The sequence below is a fragment of the Biomphalaria glabrata genome, chromosome 9, assembly GCF_947242115.1.
Source record: "Biomphalaria glabrata chromosome 9, xgBioGlab47.1, whole genome shotgun sequence".
NCBI lineage: Eukaryota > Metazoa > Mollusca > Gastropoda > Planorbidae > Biomphalaria > Biomphalaria glabrata.
This window is the reverse complement of record NC_074719.1, coordinates 3179744-3197254: the sequence shown is the minus strand read 5'-3', so window position 1 is coordinate 3197254 and position 17511 is coordinate 3179744. Positions and strand designations below refer to the sequence as shown.

The 17511-nt window shown below is 33.1% G+C and overlaps 1 protein-coding gene and 1 long non-coding RNA gene across 3 annotated transcripts; both read right to left on the bottom strand.

Annotated features, from left to right (window-relative positions):
- Nucleotides 1-7372: 7372 nt before the first annotated feature.
- On the bottom strand, nt 7373-17255 carry LOC106073601 (uncharacterized). The gene is made up of 3 exons (XR_001218802.2): nt 17169-17255; nt 7906-8104; nt 7373-7490 (listed from the first exon to the last, which is right to left on the bottom strand). It is a non-coding gene; the product is annotated as an uncharacterized LOC106073601 (long non-coding RNA).
- On the bottom strand, nt 11854-13098 carry LOC129928241 (uncharacterized). 2 transcript variants are annotated; one of them, XM_056041678.1, is made up of 4 exons: nt 12606-13098; nt 12423-12487; nt 12186-12267; nt 11854-12078 (listed from the first exon to the last, which is right to left on the bottom strand). In XM_056041678.1, the coding sequence occupies exons 1-4, from the start codon at nt 12847-12849 to the stop codon at nt 12014-12016; spliced, it is 456 nt and encodes a 151-aa protein (XP_055897653.1). In that variant the 5' UTR covers nt 12850-13098; the 3' UTR covers nt 11854-12013. The 2 variants fall into 2 exon arrangements, with proteins under 2 accessions (XP_055897653.1, XP_055897651.1); XM_056041676.1 differs by having other exon boundaries at nt 11854-12267.
- Nucleotides 17256-17511: the final 256 nt, after the last annotated feature.

The window sequence follows — 17511 nt, the reverse complement described above, 5'->3', positions numbered from 1 at the left end:
AGTGTAGATTTTTGGTAGTTGCAGAGGTATAGTTCTTTTATTCAACTTTAGTGTATGTATATATATGACTGATTATTGATTTATTTTTATGTAAATAAAGTTTCATTTTTAGTATTCATTTTCAAATAAAGTTTGTCTCTTGCTTTAGTTAGTTAGTTTAGTTTAATTGTGCTGTCTGGTTGCTTAGGTGACTCTAGCCCCTTGGTCGCAGACTGAGGTGCACAGATTGGGCCTTCCCAGTAGAGCTACCATCTGCCTACTGTAAATAATGAATAAATGTTGAGCAGTAAATAATAGGTCCATCTCGCGCCTCCTGACCTGCTCACAATTAGATTTTTATTAGATCTAGATAATCTAAAACAATCTAGACCATTAATTTGAATTCAAATAAAGATCACCATAATAATTATAATTAAAAAGTCTAGGTCTAGAAAAATCTTAGATATTTTAAAATTTACTCAGTTCTAGAAATGTCTAGATCTAGATTATTTCTAGATAGTATATGATATAATATTGATTGTAACTAGATTAGATCTAGTTCTAGCTTTTTTTTTAATAATACCATATAATAGGCTGCTAAAAAATTGCCTTTAAGTTTTAGCATGTGTTTGGACATCTATAGAATATAGATCTAGATATAGGCCTATATATAAATATGATTAAAAATTAAAAAAGCTTTTATTTAAAATTCAATGGCTGTAGTACTGTAATATAACAGATAAATACAGGATGTGTAAAATATTTTACTAAGCTTAATTATATTTATATGACTTTATTGTAGATTAAATACAATTTTGCTGATTTTTCACTAATATAAATAAAATAAAAATTGTCTAGACCTAGCATAGCACCACAATTAGACTTAAATTTCTAAAATGCTCATTAATAAAAGTAAAACAAACTGCTCTTATTGGACCAAACGTAGAAAAAATCCAGGAAGAAGTTGACTGTTACAACTTAGACAAAATCGAACTGTCCAGAATGTTGTTCAATCAAATTATAGGTCTAATTCATCATTTTTAGTTACAGTCTGTGCTGTGACACGGTTACTATGTGTGGTCAACCATGACACACGGTCAAGTGTTGGGTACCTGGAAGTTAAGGGACTTGCGGGAAGTAAGGAGTGTGTTGTAAACAAGAAGAAGGATGTCATCTAGTGGAGTTTTGTATATAATGTACATATGTTACAATTAAATACTTTAAAGGCACCTTACAATTAAAGGAACTTGTTTCTTCACAGTCTGTCATTCCTAATTACATAGACTAGAATGTAGGCTGTGGCTATTTTCAATGAAACACAAGAAGCTGAGGCTGTACCTACTGCCTGGGTGTCACCATGCCAAACCATTGTGTCATGGTCACCTTTTAAGGCAACAATGGTGTTGAAATACATGAGAGAACAGCAGCCAGCTGACAAAACTTGGCCAACCTATCATTTTAGGATCCTGAGACGCTATGATGATTATTTAAACAATTTTCAACTAAGTAAAGCATTTTACACCAATAAAAGTAAACCCATACTTTTGAATTACTAGATATTTTGGAATTGATGTTTGTTAAATCTTAAATTGAATTTTTTTCAGAAAACTTTGCGAAAGCCGATAAAGGATCTATTTTGATGCTAAGAGACCTCCAATTTAAACGAGGACATTTCTGTTCTACCCTTTGATAGAGGAGCATGTGTGTCATTTTTTTTTGCCCAAGTTGTATGACATTTTAATTTAAAAAAAAAAAAATGATTTAAAGTTATTTTGTTTTATACAGCCAATATATTTTATATATTTGTGTGTGTAAATGTATGAATTTATTTTGTTCCAGGACAAAAAAAAAGACTTTCTCAAGTTCAGAGGAGGAAACTCAGCCATTGAAAAAAAAAATGGCAGAGAAAGCCACCACACAACTACCACCAAAGGTTCCCAAAGATTTATTAGCTTCAGGCGAATCGAGACTTGAAAATGATTATTTTTTTAAATCATTTAATGAATTTATGTAGTTTCAGGCGAATCGAGACTTGAAAATGGTTATTTTTCTAATCATTTCATGAATTTATGTTATAGTTGAGATGTCAGAACGTCAAATGATCTTGGGATCTTGATGATGATCTTCTTCTTCAGGAATAGTTGCCCCTAAGCTTGTCAAATGTTCAATTTATGTCTTCATTATCTGTAACATGGTAATGTTCAAGCATATGAACATGAAATACTAGTATGGTTGTTGATGTTGACTTCATAAAGCAGGTTTGAAATCTTTCTGAAGATGGTAAATGGACCTTGCCATTTGTAAAACAGCTTGTTACTCAAATCAGGTAACAATAATTTGACTTTGTCTCCTTGTGCAAAATTTCTTGCATTCACAACTGCTCGATATTGGATTTATATTTCTTTGTTTACAATTGTTTCAACATTGGATTTATTTATTTTTTTACCTTGCTGTCTTGCTTAACTTGCACAAAAACTTGAGTTTTATTAGTGTTTATCTGACTTGATTGTTACAAACCGGTACCTAATATTTCGATTCATCTGTGCGATATCTGAATTTTATTAATAGGATATTTATTGAATTAAAATTTCAATTACCTATTAAGATTCACCTACGCCATAAAATATTTGAGTTTTAATTGTAGTAGTAGACTTTAATTTTACCTACTTAATTTCAATTCACCTGCGTGATATCTGAGTTAGAGTTTTATTTCTATTTCTTGACTTCATTGTTTTGTAAACTAATGGCTGGCCGACCTATTGCTCGTACCCGTATTGTAGGCGCTAATGAACTAATGGACAGAGTGAAGGTGAGAAATGAATTTTGGAATTTATCAGCATTGTTGGATCACCTAGAAGCTGATGTAGTATTAGAGTGGTGTGCTAGAAGACGACTTATAAGAAATTAATTTCATTGTGAAAATTGCAATGACCCGTGCTCATTAGTACGCGTCAGACATAGTGCGGATGGTTATGTATGGAAATACAATAAATGTCGTGTGCGAAAATAGGTGCGACACATTTCTTTTTTTACAGGCGGCCATTTAAGCCTCAAACAAATAATTATTATGACCTATTGTGGGCCTTCTGACATGCCTCAGCAGCAAATGTGACGAGAAGCTGGACAAGTGAATAAATCAATCGTTACAGATTGGTGCATTTTTTTTGTGCGAGGAATGTGGCCGATGGAATGAAAATCATGGCTTGCAAACCGGTGGCGTGGATGAAAAATTTTAGCCCATGTCTAAATATATTCATAGAAACGGCAAGAGGGGCATTGGGTTTTCGGCGGAGTAGAAAGAGAAAGTGGGCGCTGTTTTCTTGTTGAGGTACCAGCCCGCCGAGCAGCCACGTAGGAACAATGCATTGTGGAGCATATATTGTCTGGCAACCATATAATATCAGATGGCTGGGCAGCGTATGCAAACATTCCACAAATAGTCCAAGGGATTTATTCTCATTCAGTTGATGTTCACCAACAAATTTTTGTAGATCCTTCGGACCCTGAAATTCATACTCAAAACATTGAGTATTGGTAGATGCGCACGAAACGCAAGTTAAAAAGGCAATTTGGAACAAGTCGTGCATTGTTTCAAAGTTATTTGCAAGAGTTTCAATATCGCAATAGTATGCGGGATGAGGATATGTTCTTTAGTATGCTTGTAATGATTGCTGATAATTACCCATGATTTTTTTTGTCAAATTTAACACATTATCTTCCAATGGTTATTTTAATTGTTTCCTTCTGTGTCTGCCTTCCGTGGTAGCTTCAAATTGGATACTGATATTAACTGAAAGCAGCTCGCCGTTGTTTTATAAAATAATTTTTTAATAAGCTAGTCACAAACCTTCAAAAAAAAAGTTATCAGATTTACATTAAAATTTTGTGTACAGTAGGCAGTGAGTAGGCCAACACAGTTTTGCGTAAAAGTTAAGAAGACTTAGCTAAGAATAGAATCGTAATATTCTGGATATATCAACTAGCGTCTGTCTCCTCTACCATCGTACTGTACCTTATTTGTGTAATTAAAAGCCGGTAACTCCACCATTAGTCTGGTCCCAAGTCCAGACTGGGAAAGTGTTTGGAACAACAGCAACTGAAGTACAAATATTTTTAGGAATAACTATTCTTATGGCCAACTTAGGCTTTTCCAGAATAAGAATGTGCTGGCAAAAACCCACTAGGGTTGAAGCTGTGGCTGATGCTATGACAGTCAATAGGTACATGCTTTTGAGGCAAAATATACACATTTTTGCAGAGCAGACACTACCACCTGGTAGCATTAAATTTTGGAAAGTGCAGCCACTAATTGACGCTGTTCGGGCCCGATGTCTTCAGGAAGAGTTTAGTGCTGTTGATGAACAGATGATACCCTTCACCGGCAGAGTACCAGCAAAACAGTTTATAAAGAGTAAGCCGAATACTGTCAGAGCTAAAAACTTTGTTATTTGTGGCAAATCAGGAAGGGCCATAGACTTTGAGCTCTAACAGGATGCTAGAACTGGCATATCTGCGGAGAATAAGCACCTGGGACTTGGAGTGTCAATCATTTTGAGACTCGCTGAAACCATTCCTCAACACAAAAATTACAAAATATGTTTTGACAATTACTTTACAGGCATAAGTCTCATTAGGGAACTTCGCAACAGTGGAATACAGTCGCTTGGTGTTTTGAAAGCTAACAGACTCGTGGGCTGCCCTTTCAGATCTGAAAAAGAACTTAAAAAAGATGGTCGTGGCTCCAAAGGCCAAAGGTGTAAACTGGAGAGACATAGTGAGCGGAGCAGAATGAAGTGCTCAAAATGCAATACAAAAACTGTTTTACGGAATTCCATTGCAAATAGAAAAGATAATTTGATATAGAAATTAAATGTATATTTGTATTAATTTGTTTAATTTTTTATGATTTTTTTTTTGTTTATGTTAAATTATGCCCCCCTTTTGCTGCATTGAGTCACGATGTGTACGTTTGTACACATGATGTAATTTGGTTAATTGTTGACAGATGGACAAAATTTTTGCTTGACATACTCCTGATGTCCATTACATCATAACCAACCCACAAACAAATTTTTTGGAACAAAATTCTGACTTCGTATACGAAGGGGATATTAAAGGTATTTTCACAGCCCACCATCAGTCTTGACAAGAGTACAGAAAAAAGGGTTGGAATAGCATGACACTGAGATTTATACCTTGTAGGGCGACTTATTACCCGCAGGTCGGGGCAGACACAGACGATTTGGTATCATTAGTTTAGGCGATGGGTTAGGGTCTCAGCCTATATTGAGTCGAGTTTTGGGGCAGTCGGGGCACAGTGCCATGTAGTGTGCTAGACATTTTCTGGTGAACTTCACATACAAACATTGGGAGCAAGTTGCCGAGGCTGGCTCGCGATCTTGGCTCCAAGAGGTGTGAGTTGTTTGCCACAGACAACCGCATGTAGGACTATTTCCAAGGGACCAGGTTAAGAAAAAATATTTTGATTAGTTATAGACCTTGCATTAGATGTTAGTCAATTATGAATAAATAGAATTGCACTTTAGCTAGTTGTTAGCGATATTTTAGTTATATGTTTACTTAGAGTGACAATCCGCAGAGTCGGTAGAAGGCGGTCTTGAGTCACAGAATGATAGTCAAAATAGAAATCAGCGACCGTGGTGAAGACGATGAACCACATATGCATGATTGGCACCAGATGACATGCACTGAATACAGTCGGCAGCGCTGGGTACAAGGAGGAGGGAGTAGCTGAGGTGGTCTAATTGGCATGGGTGACTAATTGCTGTTTTGTTGATTAAATCTCTTTATTGTTTATCTCTATTATCTTAACAGATACAATAGTTCCCTTTGAATATTGTATTGAAACCACTTGTCTTATTAAAAGTTATATTATTTATTAAGCCCTATTTGCAGAACGTATCTATTCATTCGTCAATCAATTATTACATTTACTACATGATTTTAAAGTGGCCATCGATGCCCTACTTAGAATATTAATATTAGTTTTAATTAAGAGTTTTTTTGAGTTCACTAGTATTCATTAAGTGAACATTGATGTTGTGACATTGCTGTCATTAATTTATACACATTTAAAGTACTCTAATAATTATGCAGACAAAGCAATTACACACAACAAGAGTAAGAATCATTACTAGACCAAAAGAGCCAAGATAATTATACTGATACATATATATATCAGAGTAAAGCAAAATGAGGTCGTGACGAGTGGGGGCAGAAAAGGATCTTGACATAGCCAAAACTTCAAGTAAAACTATACTATCTACTACAAGCTATCCAACATGGCCGATGGATATTTTTTTTAGACCCAACAAAATGAGATTTAACATGTTCTTGAAACTGAAAATAAGGACCAGTGAAATTTGTACCTACAGAGTCTCAACAGAGAATACCAAACATGCCCTAACAAGACACTGGCCCCAAAATCACTTTAGAAGAAAAACTATAAAAACGACTGTGCATCTCAGACTAGCTGTTAAATCTGAACCCTCCAACATAAAAAAATGAGAACAAAAGCAGCAATTAAAATAACAAGCTGCATGACATATATGGTCATTTAACTTCCTTAAAATAAAGATATGTACACGAATTTACTTAAATTAGGCCAGCACCCTGATATAGTTCAACTGATGGAGAAAATATTAATATTTAAATACAACACATTAAAGAATCTAAGGCATATATGTTCTTACCAGTTATGCATAAAGTAGGGCTTGATGATAATCTTTTTGAATTGACAAGTCCTAGAATCAAATAAAAGTCTGTCACCAACTCATGCAATCTATGTTCCGTTGTCCTCAAGAAAAACAAGCTGGAGAAATGATCCATCCTATTTATTAATCTTGTTATTGTAAAATGATCCTCTTTAAGTAGATTCTTTTGAATGTAAAAAGACTCTTACTGCATCTAATAGTGGAGATCTGAATCCATTGTGACGACTGACTGTGACCATTGTTTGCATTTGCATTCTGACTCCATGTGCAAAATAAGCAGGTTCAAACATTTTTTAAAAAGTAAATTACTATGAACAGTGTACACCAGCATATAATGTATGCTGTACACTAATTACTGGAGTCAGTCCATTTCGTTTGGAGTGTTCCAGGTAATGTAGCAGTGACCCTGACACCAAGATTGTTGGCGAAGAGATTTGCTGGTGATTTGCAGGTGTCAGAGAAGCACTGAGTTCTTGTCAACATGAGCTTAGTTGTTTGCTTGATGTTCAGTTCTTGCAGCTAGCTAAGTTGATTTTAGCAAGGGATTGAGTGGAAAGTGGAGCCTTGTTTCAATGTTAACTGTGGAGCCTTGTTTCAATGTTAACTGCCTACCTCCACCTTGCTCATACCAGTGTCAAACAATTTGAAGTTTTTTTTTAAAGTTCTCTGAGAAGCTTTGGTTTTGAAGATGAAGATGTGTTCGGAGCAACATTTTCTGGAATTAGTTCTCATATGCACAGACAGTAAGAACTTGCTATGCCTGACAATCTGCTGTAGCTGCAAGCAAAATATATTTACTAACTTTAGAAATCAAGCAAAACATGTTTACTAACTTTAGGACTAATTCAAGCAAAGCATAAAGAAACTAGCACTATATTTTTTTATTATTACTAAACAGTAAGTTATGGGTATGCAGGCGCTTATTTTAGAAAAATTTAAGAATTATAACAGACATTGTCTTTGGAAACAGATAAATCATATATATATACTATCATATTTTAAATATATATATATTATATTTTACCACATCTGAAATCATGACTTAATTAATTCAAAAGATTGTGCAATGCTAGAGATTATGCTGAAATATTTTAAGCTGACTGAGAAAGTAAAAAAATCAACTTTGCACTGAATAAAGTCAAAAATTATCTTTTTTTTTTCAAAAAAAAAAAAAAAAAAAAATTTAATTTACCTTCCTTGGGGACTTAGCACTTCACAAAAATAACCAGCTATGTAACTCTCTAACTACTGTCAGATACAGATTAACATTGTCAGTACTCTTTACTGCCAAGTGAAATCACATTCAGGACCATCAGAAATTAAATAAATCCACCATGCAGCTTATGACACTTATCATGACTTAGACTTATGTATCTGTATCCTCGTTATTTCTGGAAAATATAAATTCACATCATATATATGTAATACTAATACTGTCTTACAATATACTAACACAAAATTATGTACATATTGTAACAATAGATAACATATAGAGGAGGCTCTTATAGTTTGAACACCCCATCGGATTCTCCTTTCTAAACGGGTCGCTTTTTTTTGTTTGTAATTCATTTGTTTTTATGTTTGGAGCTAAAATCGACGATTCGGGACTGAGCATGTCCAATTTTAGATAAGTTCTGGTAATTTTGTTCCGTTTTTCCAAAGCAGATGGCAGTTATTTACAGGGTTAGTAGCACTTTTCCATGACAAAATTTTAGGAGATTTTTTAAGGATAAAATGTATGATGTGTGTGTTTCCCGTCTGTTTGTGTGATACATAGTAAAACATACACAAAACTAAGCATTTATCAAATCAATTATTGTTGTCTGATTTTAAAAATAATAAATATCTTGCCAATATGCCACAGAAACAATGTTATCAGCTGTGGTATGTCCACAGAAAATGTAATGAAAGTTATCTTTTAATCAAGTAACAACTTGACTGTCATCCCAAAACCTTAAACAACCATTTTTTTTCAAAGATTTATTTGAAAACATTACAACTGGTCGCAATTCCATTTTTTAAAATAACAAACATTCTTAGAGATGCCTTCATAATGTGTATTCTCTGTGATGGAAATGTACATTATTAGTTCTCATGTGTATCTTATAGATACTAGAGTCATGGTGTGCATTTGAGGTAATGTTTTATTCTTTTATTAGCTAACTTAAATCCTTCTCATAAACAGAGCCAGTAATATATAGGGCAATATTGGCCTATTTGAATGTTTAGTTGACATTTGCTAACTAAAAAATGGCTTTTGGATCTACAGTAGATCTAGACTCTTGATCTAAGTCACTAAAATGCGCAAACTTTTCACGGCTGTGAGAGAATTATCTTCACTGAATTTACAGTAGATCTAGACTCTAGATCTAAGTCACTAAAATTCTCTGACTTTTCGGGGCTGTGAGAGAAATATCTTCAATATATATATATTCTAGTGATTTAGCGTAAATCTAGAGTCTAGATCAAAGTCACGAAAATTCGCTGACTTTTTCACTGCTATGTGAATATTATCTTCACTAAATTTACAGAAGATCTAAACTCTAAAGCTAATTCGCTAAAATTCGCTGACTTTAACTCTAAGTCACTAAATTTTGCGGACTTTTCATGGCTGTGTGACAATTATCTTCACTAGATTCTAGTGATTTCGAGTAAACCTAGAATCTAGATATAAGTCACGAAAATTTGCGGACTTTTCGCGGCTGTGCGCAAACTATCTTCACTGAAAATACAGTAGATCTAGAGTCTAGATCTAAGTCACTAAAATTTGCTGACTTTTCGCGGTAGTATGCGAATTATCTTCACTGGATATACCGTAGATCTAGAGTCTAGATCTAACTCACTAAATTTGCGGGCTTTTCACTTCTTTGTGCTAATTATCTTCACTATATATAGACTCTAAGTGATTCAGCGTAAATCTAGAATCTAGCGTATTTCTAGAGTAATCTAGACATTAGATGTATCGAGATCATTAAATTGACTAAAATTCACGGAGTTTTCAGGTTAGGTGCCAATTATCTTCACTAGATCTAACTTAGATCTAAATCTAGATCTAGATACTATTACTAGATACTAGCTAGATTTAGAAGATTTACCGACTTTCCACGCGAAGTCACTCTTACACTTACAACAAGAAGATTTTAGGTGAGGGAGGGCCCGGAGGGGTGAAGCCTACAAATTAGTCTGGTAATTGCTCTAATTATAGACAATAGTCAATACAGACTAGATCTAGCGCGTCTTTAGTGGTAACAATAAATGGAAACAAATATTTCTACGCTGACTTCAGAAAAATACTGCCAGGTGAAATGCTTGCTTGAGCCAAGGCCATCTTCAATCACGAGGTCGCGCTTCACAAGTGGGTGAAAGGCGGTGTAGAAGCGTCACTGGTCAGCTCATTAACATAGCCAGTCCGTAGCGTCATGCGATCAGAATGCCTAGTTACGCTGTTGTTTTTTTTCCCACACATTTTTAGCAAGAAATAAGCAAAATTATATTTTAAAAAAAATATTGGGTAAAAATTTTAGGAGAGTGGACAAAATTTTAGGAGATTTTCTGCAATTTTTAGGAGAATTTTAGGAGACTTTTCATTTTTTTAGGAGATTTTAGGAGTTTTTAGGAGCGCTACGAACCCTGTATTTAGATTCTCGGTAACCATGTATGTTAAGCTGTTGTTTTAACCTCCCCCGGCAATTCATACCCATATAAGGGATGAAGGCTATATCATGAGCCTGTTTGATCGTAGGCTGATGGGCATATCAAAATAAGCTTCCAAACATCTTTAGAAAGACATTCCAATCACATTTATACCGTTAGCTGTTAAATAAAATTAAAAAAGGGGGTGTCCAAACAAATAATAATGAATTCAGCTCATTCTCCTTTTTGAACACAGCAAAATCGTATTAAGAAATATTATTGGGATTAATAAATCTATGATTTTTTCAATGAATAAACATGACCTAGATAGAGATATCTAGAATATATAACTTATGAATGAAAGAAAAAGTGTGGGCTGCTAATTTGAAGCCAGAGACCATGCCCACTGCATGTGATCACGCAAGATAAGCTGGCGGTAAGGAGAGGTATACACTCAGCGAGTAGTGTCACAAACTATCCAACAGGCAGTGGAGGGAAGGGGGAGAGAGTCATGAAAAGAATTATAAGCATCTATGGGAGGGAGGGGATGTTAAGGTGTCACAAAACGAACATCCAAATTATGAAAACAAGAAGAGGGTCCTTGGATGGGAGTTAAAAGAAAGACAGAGAAAATACAAGTAGCCTAGTAGAAAATATCATGTTTATTAAATTAAAATAATTAATTTATAGCTCTATAATCTATATAAATTTATTTCTGTCTGTTTCTACACATAGATTATATAGGTATTTAAATAAATAAACTATACACGATATATATATATATATATATGAGTGTTTCTCCAGTACTGGTGCCAAAAAGTGTCACATTATGCTAAAAATTGAAGTTGAAGTTTTTGGTTTCATTTCAACTGTATTCACTTCTTCAACCAGTTCACTTTAAGAATTTATCAATAGAAAATGAATTGCAAGATGTAGATTTTGACAGCAGTGTCTATTCAAGGGGTACCCCCTTTTGCGTCACAGGTGCATCACCGGGACACCACTTGATAATTTAACCACGACCAATTGATAAATTCATTGTATTTTAGCATAATATAACTGTCTTTATTGATATTAGTCTTTAGATACTGAAATTTATGCTTTTGCATAGAAAAAGTGGATTTGAGCTCAATTCAAAATTTGGGACACCGTAGCACCTGTGACACTACAAGTTAAAGTTTTTTTAAAAGATATTCTGTGAGAATATAGAAATTATTTTATTTTTGCACTAAAGTGATCCATTAGACTTGTTATTAAGTTCACTATTCTAGTCATAAAGTACCCATTTGTAAAAATGCTGCTTTAATTTCACAAAATGTCGCGGGTGCTTCATGGGACACCATTTTTTAAAATAATGTTTATAAGTTTATATTTTTGTCTTATCTGTGCACAAGTGAATGATCATTATTATTTTTAATTATTGACAAATATATATTTTATATCTTTTGTTAGTTTTAACACACAGAAAAAGGTTTGAAAAAAAAAAGAAAGAAAAGAAAACACATAAAACTGTACACAAATTTTATTTGACAAATTCAGAAATCAAAACATTCCACTCTCAAACTATTGCCATTGGTATCAACATCACTTCAGTAACAATCATGTCTGCATACACTAACTGTATGTCCTGCACTTCTGGATATATATTTATATATTTATATATTTCTTTAATTTCTGTGCCTTTTTAAAAAATTATTTCTGCGCTGATCATCCAGGACTTCTATCACAACTCCTGTTAGAAAAAATTACCAGCAATGTTGAAAAGTTAATACTTCAATCTAAAACATACTTTGAACTTGTTTATTGAAATTAAAAGGTACACAGTGCAAAAAATTATACCTGGATAGAATATTTCCCCATACTTGACAATCACACAGCTATTTACAATGTACTTTTGATGAGTGAAGAAAATTGTTTGGGCCTGAAAAAACAACAACATGAGGCTGAAATACTTAATTTCTAAAATGTCTAAAATTATTTAGCAAGGTATATTATTAAAAAACAACTTATACAATACAGGTAACATAAGATTCAATGAAAATGTTTAAAATGTTTATATATGTAAAAGCTCTTTACCTTTGAATTTGAGCATATGGGACTGACATCCAAAGAGTCTTCAAGATTTGACTGAGATTGCACTACTGAAGAAAAAGAAACAATTTCATTTAGAAATCAATTACGTAATTTTAAAATGAATAATGTTTTTTTCTCAGATAATTGTAAAGTGCTATTTAAAAATAAATAAATACAAGTACTTACCATTTTGTTTCTGAAGTTTGAACACCTTCCAAGAGCCACATATTTCATCATGCAGGCACTGACTGCCATATGAATTTCTGTATGGATAGCAGAAACAGCTTCTATTTCTGTAAGCAATAGTGTTAGGTGTAATACCTCTCACTAGGTCATTAAAAGATCCTTCTTTATTTACTGGTCGCCACTTTGATACCTTTTGCAGTGTACCATCACTCTGAACATACTCATCCGTCATCTTTGACCACATACTATACTCCACTCTGCTAATTCATCTGTGCAATTTTTTAAAGGCTCAATACTTGTTAATTAAATCCACACCACAGTTGCTACATGATCTTTCAATGCACTGCAGCTTATGAAAACAATTGGCATTAGTTCTTGGGCATAGAGTTAAGTCAAGTGATGAAGCTGGATTTATTAATGTCAGCTCTCTGTGTCCTTTTTTGATCAGAAATTTATTAATGCCCTCTATATAAAGAAACATCTTCAAACACAACTCACATAAGCAAGACTGCATCTTATGTTAAGTAGCTTTTGCATGAATCGTTTTCCTGTTTGAGCACTAACAGATGATTGAGAGGGATCAGTTCTTGAGACATCCCCTCTTCTGTAAAAAATGAATATTGTTTCCAAGGCATTTTGTGCAATGCAATCACGTCATTTTTTTTCTTGCAATTTGTTCTGATTTGCACTTGGACATAAAACTTCTTGACCAAATGTTAGAAATGAGTAGCACAACCTCTGAGTTTGTTGTACTTACTAAGGATACTGCAGAGTACTTGTCTATGAGCACTAGACATCTGACTTTTTTTTTTGCTGGTGGAGTGTAGTTAGGTTTTGATACTTTCTTTAATGTTGTTTAGAAGGATGAGCTTTCTTCTCTCAGGTAGGCGCAGAAAGCGTATGTCATGGACAGCTTTACTTTTTCTTGTGGAGCATATTTGTGTGAGACCATCAAAAACTGCAGCATATTTCTTGGGTGACCTAGGCAATTTCATCAAAGCCCTTGAAACAGCCATTCTTTTTGCCACTGGAGTCTGGAATCCATTACCTAGTGATTCACCAACCTCTGCTGAGATGACATTAAGTGGACTATTAGCTTGCTGTTTTCTTTCTTTGCGTTTTCTGTTTATCCAAGCTTTTTCATGTGGGCTTAACTAGGCCCTGTATGCAGCTTTTCTCAACCTTTCCTTTTCTCTCTGCTCTGTTAGAGACTCAGGCTTTTATGCTTGTAAATTTTGAGTCTTTCTTGGCTTGTAGACGCCTTGAAACTCTAACAGATACTCCATTACTGAAATCTGTAATTTATAAAAAATGTATAAGTATCTAAATAAATAGATCTATTATATATAATATAGGCCTACTAATAAATTTCATAAACATATAATATATTATATATTGGTGCATTATTTAAATCTAGTCTAGTAATGCCCATAATTGCTTGATAGGGATAGACTCAATCAATAGTATAGGACTAGTACTGTTAATTATATTAACTTAAGTTATAATCATTCAGTGGTAGACTGAAAGAACTGAATACAATATAATTGAATATACTGTATAAACAATACAATGGAAATTAAGTGCAGGTTAAACCAAACTTTGTTTTAGATACTATCTACATTTTAATATAGAATAGGTCTATAATATAGATCTAGTTTCTAGATATTTTTCTAGATACTGGTCAATTTAAAGAAAAATATATTATTAAATCTAAAATTAGATTCTAAATCTAGTCATAAATGATCTAGTCTAGAGTCACTAGTCTAGATTCATAAAAGATCTAATGATTTCTAATCTAATAATCTAGTTTAGATCTAAATCTAGATATTGAATTAGATCTAGACTGACTAGACTATTCTACTCTACTCTAGGTCTAGATCAAGACTCAAGAGTAAATCTAGCTATAATATAATGAATTACATAATTAGATCTAGGTCTAGATCTAGAGTAAATCTAGATAATGAATTACATAATTAGATCTAGATCTAGAGTAAATCTAGATTTAGGTCTAGAGGTCTAATCAGTCTAGATTTCTAGATCTAGAGTTAAGCTCTTTAAAGTTTTAAAGACAAGTGTCCGAGATGCGCCTCAAACGAAAGATCTAATAGTTCTAAATCTTATTTACAGTAATAAGTAATTTTTAATTATTTAATATTTCTTAAACAGTACCGCTTTATTTCTTTTAGATGTAGCTAATATTATCTGACACTGTAAAATCTTTAACAAACTATCACTAAAATCTATTTGGACTTAACAGACGCAAACTAGGACACCATTTGTAAACAAACGGAGTAGTGTCCACTGAAACGCCCCAAACGATGTAAAGTAAAATTACAAAAAATATAAAATTAAAGATGTCAAAAAATGTTCATTTAAAATGATTAATTATGAAAATAGTTTATTTCATATATTAAAATCATTTAATCTTAATTAAAACTTCCATGAATACAGAAAACGTAACAAATCCTGAACTCGCATTAGACGCTACATGTGACGCCATAATTTATGCATGGAAAACACCAGCATGGGGTCCCAAGGAGCGCCTCAACGCCTAATCCAATTTACTTCTCAAAATAAAAACAAATTAATTATTTTAAATCGCTACACACGTCTACTATTACATCAACATAATTGTTTTAGAAATATAAACTTTTTGTTTAGTAACAGGCTTTAAAATTGATTAACTTTACGATTTAAGACTAAATTGTGTTCAAGACGCTTCACGTGACGTCATGATTGAATGGTTAAATTTAGTAACCTCGTAATAAAAAAAGCACTTCGATTTGGATATTGCAATCAAACTTATTTGTAATAAGCTTAAATTTCAGTAGAATAATGAAATATCTACGTACCTGATGGGTTGTTGATTCACAAAAGATCACAAAAAACAGATTAAATGAGGTTTTTGTGCAAGATTGCCGGCGATTGATCGTGTCGACGCTTGAGGCGCATCAATGGTTAATTGTGGGACACGCTATTGTTTACGTACTCCTGTTAATTACTACGCTAGTATTTCCAGCGGAAACGGCACTTCTTTTGTTCTACACAATACCTGTGATGCTCAAAAGAACTCTCATTCATAAAAAGTAGTGTCGTGGGAAAAATAATCCCATTCTTAACACACGCAGCACAGGCGCTTCATCTGGGACACCTCGACCTATTTTAAGCTCGTTATGCATGTTTAGAAAGCTTTTAACAAAAAAAATACTTTAAAAGAAATCTTTAATGCTTGTTGTAACAGAAATGCAATGTTGAGCATATTATTTATTTCTTGTTTACAATTCATAGAGGATTGTAATTCCGTATAAAGTGGGACACATCGCGATGCGCCTCAAACGCCTTTTTGTGGCCGTGTTTAATCAATATTTTGATAACCTTGAGAAAAACTAAATAATGACATTGAAATATGAGGATCTTGTTAACATATTCCAACAAAGATGGAAGTTTTATGCCCCTTGGTTTTAGTACGATATTAATTCAATCATACCATGGTGTTCTGTGTTACATCAAAAGCCGCCATTTTGGGTAGTAATTTCACACATTTTTTACAATTTCAATATTTCCCTAGCACCTTATGAGCTCAAAATATCAAAATTTATAGATTAACCATTTCTTAATGCAATGTAATGCAAATTGTCACATTTGAATAACAATCTTATGAAATACGGACTTTTTAGTGAACCAACACCTAGTTGTAACCAGTACTGGAGAAACACTCATATATATATATATATATATATATATATATATATATATATATATATATATATATATATATATATATATATATAAGAGAGAGAAATAGAGAGAGTATATGAGGAAATAGACTATAAATACATATTGCAAAATTGAATCTACTTCTTTTACTACAATCTAAATAATTTTTAAGTAACACCGATATAATTTATTAGCAATTACATAGTGGTGTTCAACACCGGTGCTCACTGTTCAACTAAAGGAGAAAGCCCAAAAACTGCGTTCAAAATAGGAGCATGAAGTGACCTAATTTATTTTAAAATAAAATCTTGACTATGGGTAGTAATACAAAGGAACACAGCTATTTTTATAGTCCTTTAGTTGCAGAATAAGAATCTGCTTTCAGTTTTTTTGTAAGTTAAACCTTCACCAAATAAAAAAATTAAATTAAAAATTGACCTAGTTCCCGAAAGTCGGTGTTCAGTTATAAGAATCTACCATATTCATATCTAATTTTTTATAAAATTGGAAATCCTGTAACTTACTGTAAGCAAGAATGATGTTCGTTTTTTTTTTTCATTTTAGCACCATCATAAAAATCTTTCCAAAATGGAGCCTATAGATCTATATATATAACTAAACTAGATCTAGATCTATAATCTATATAAAAATTAATTTTATATTAAATGACCACATGATAAACATTAAACAGCGAGCGAGTGCCCAAATTCATGTAATTGTATGTAATATGTAATGTGACTCATGACTGTGACACTGTCCGGATTAAATAAGCTACTCTAGACTAGATTGACTAGATATCTAGTAGATCTATATGTAATAGCTGAAACTAGATCTACATCTACCTACATTTCTAGATCATCGCTTGAAAACTCGTGGAGATGAGTTCTAAATCTAGAGTAATCTAGATTATACTCTAGGTCTTGGCTAGATCTTTAACATAATGATAATCTAAACATGCTGTTCTCACAGGAAATGGCCTAGATCTATCTTACGCGCGAATTATAAATAGATCTCAATTTTTAGAACACAGACCTGTATAATTCAGATGTATAATTTGTTTCGCATTTTTTATTGGAGTTTGATAATGATGATGATGATGAAAATATTACATAGATCTATATATATGCAGATCAACATATTACATTTATGACATTTTTTTCACTGTAAATCGATAGTCATGTGCCCCCTT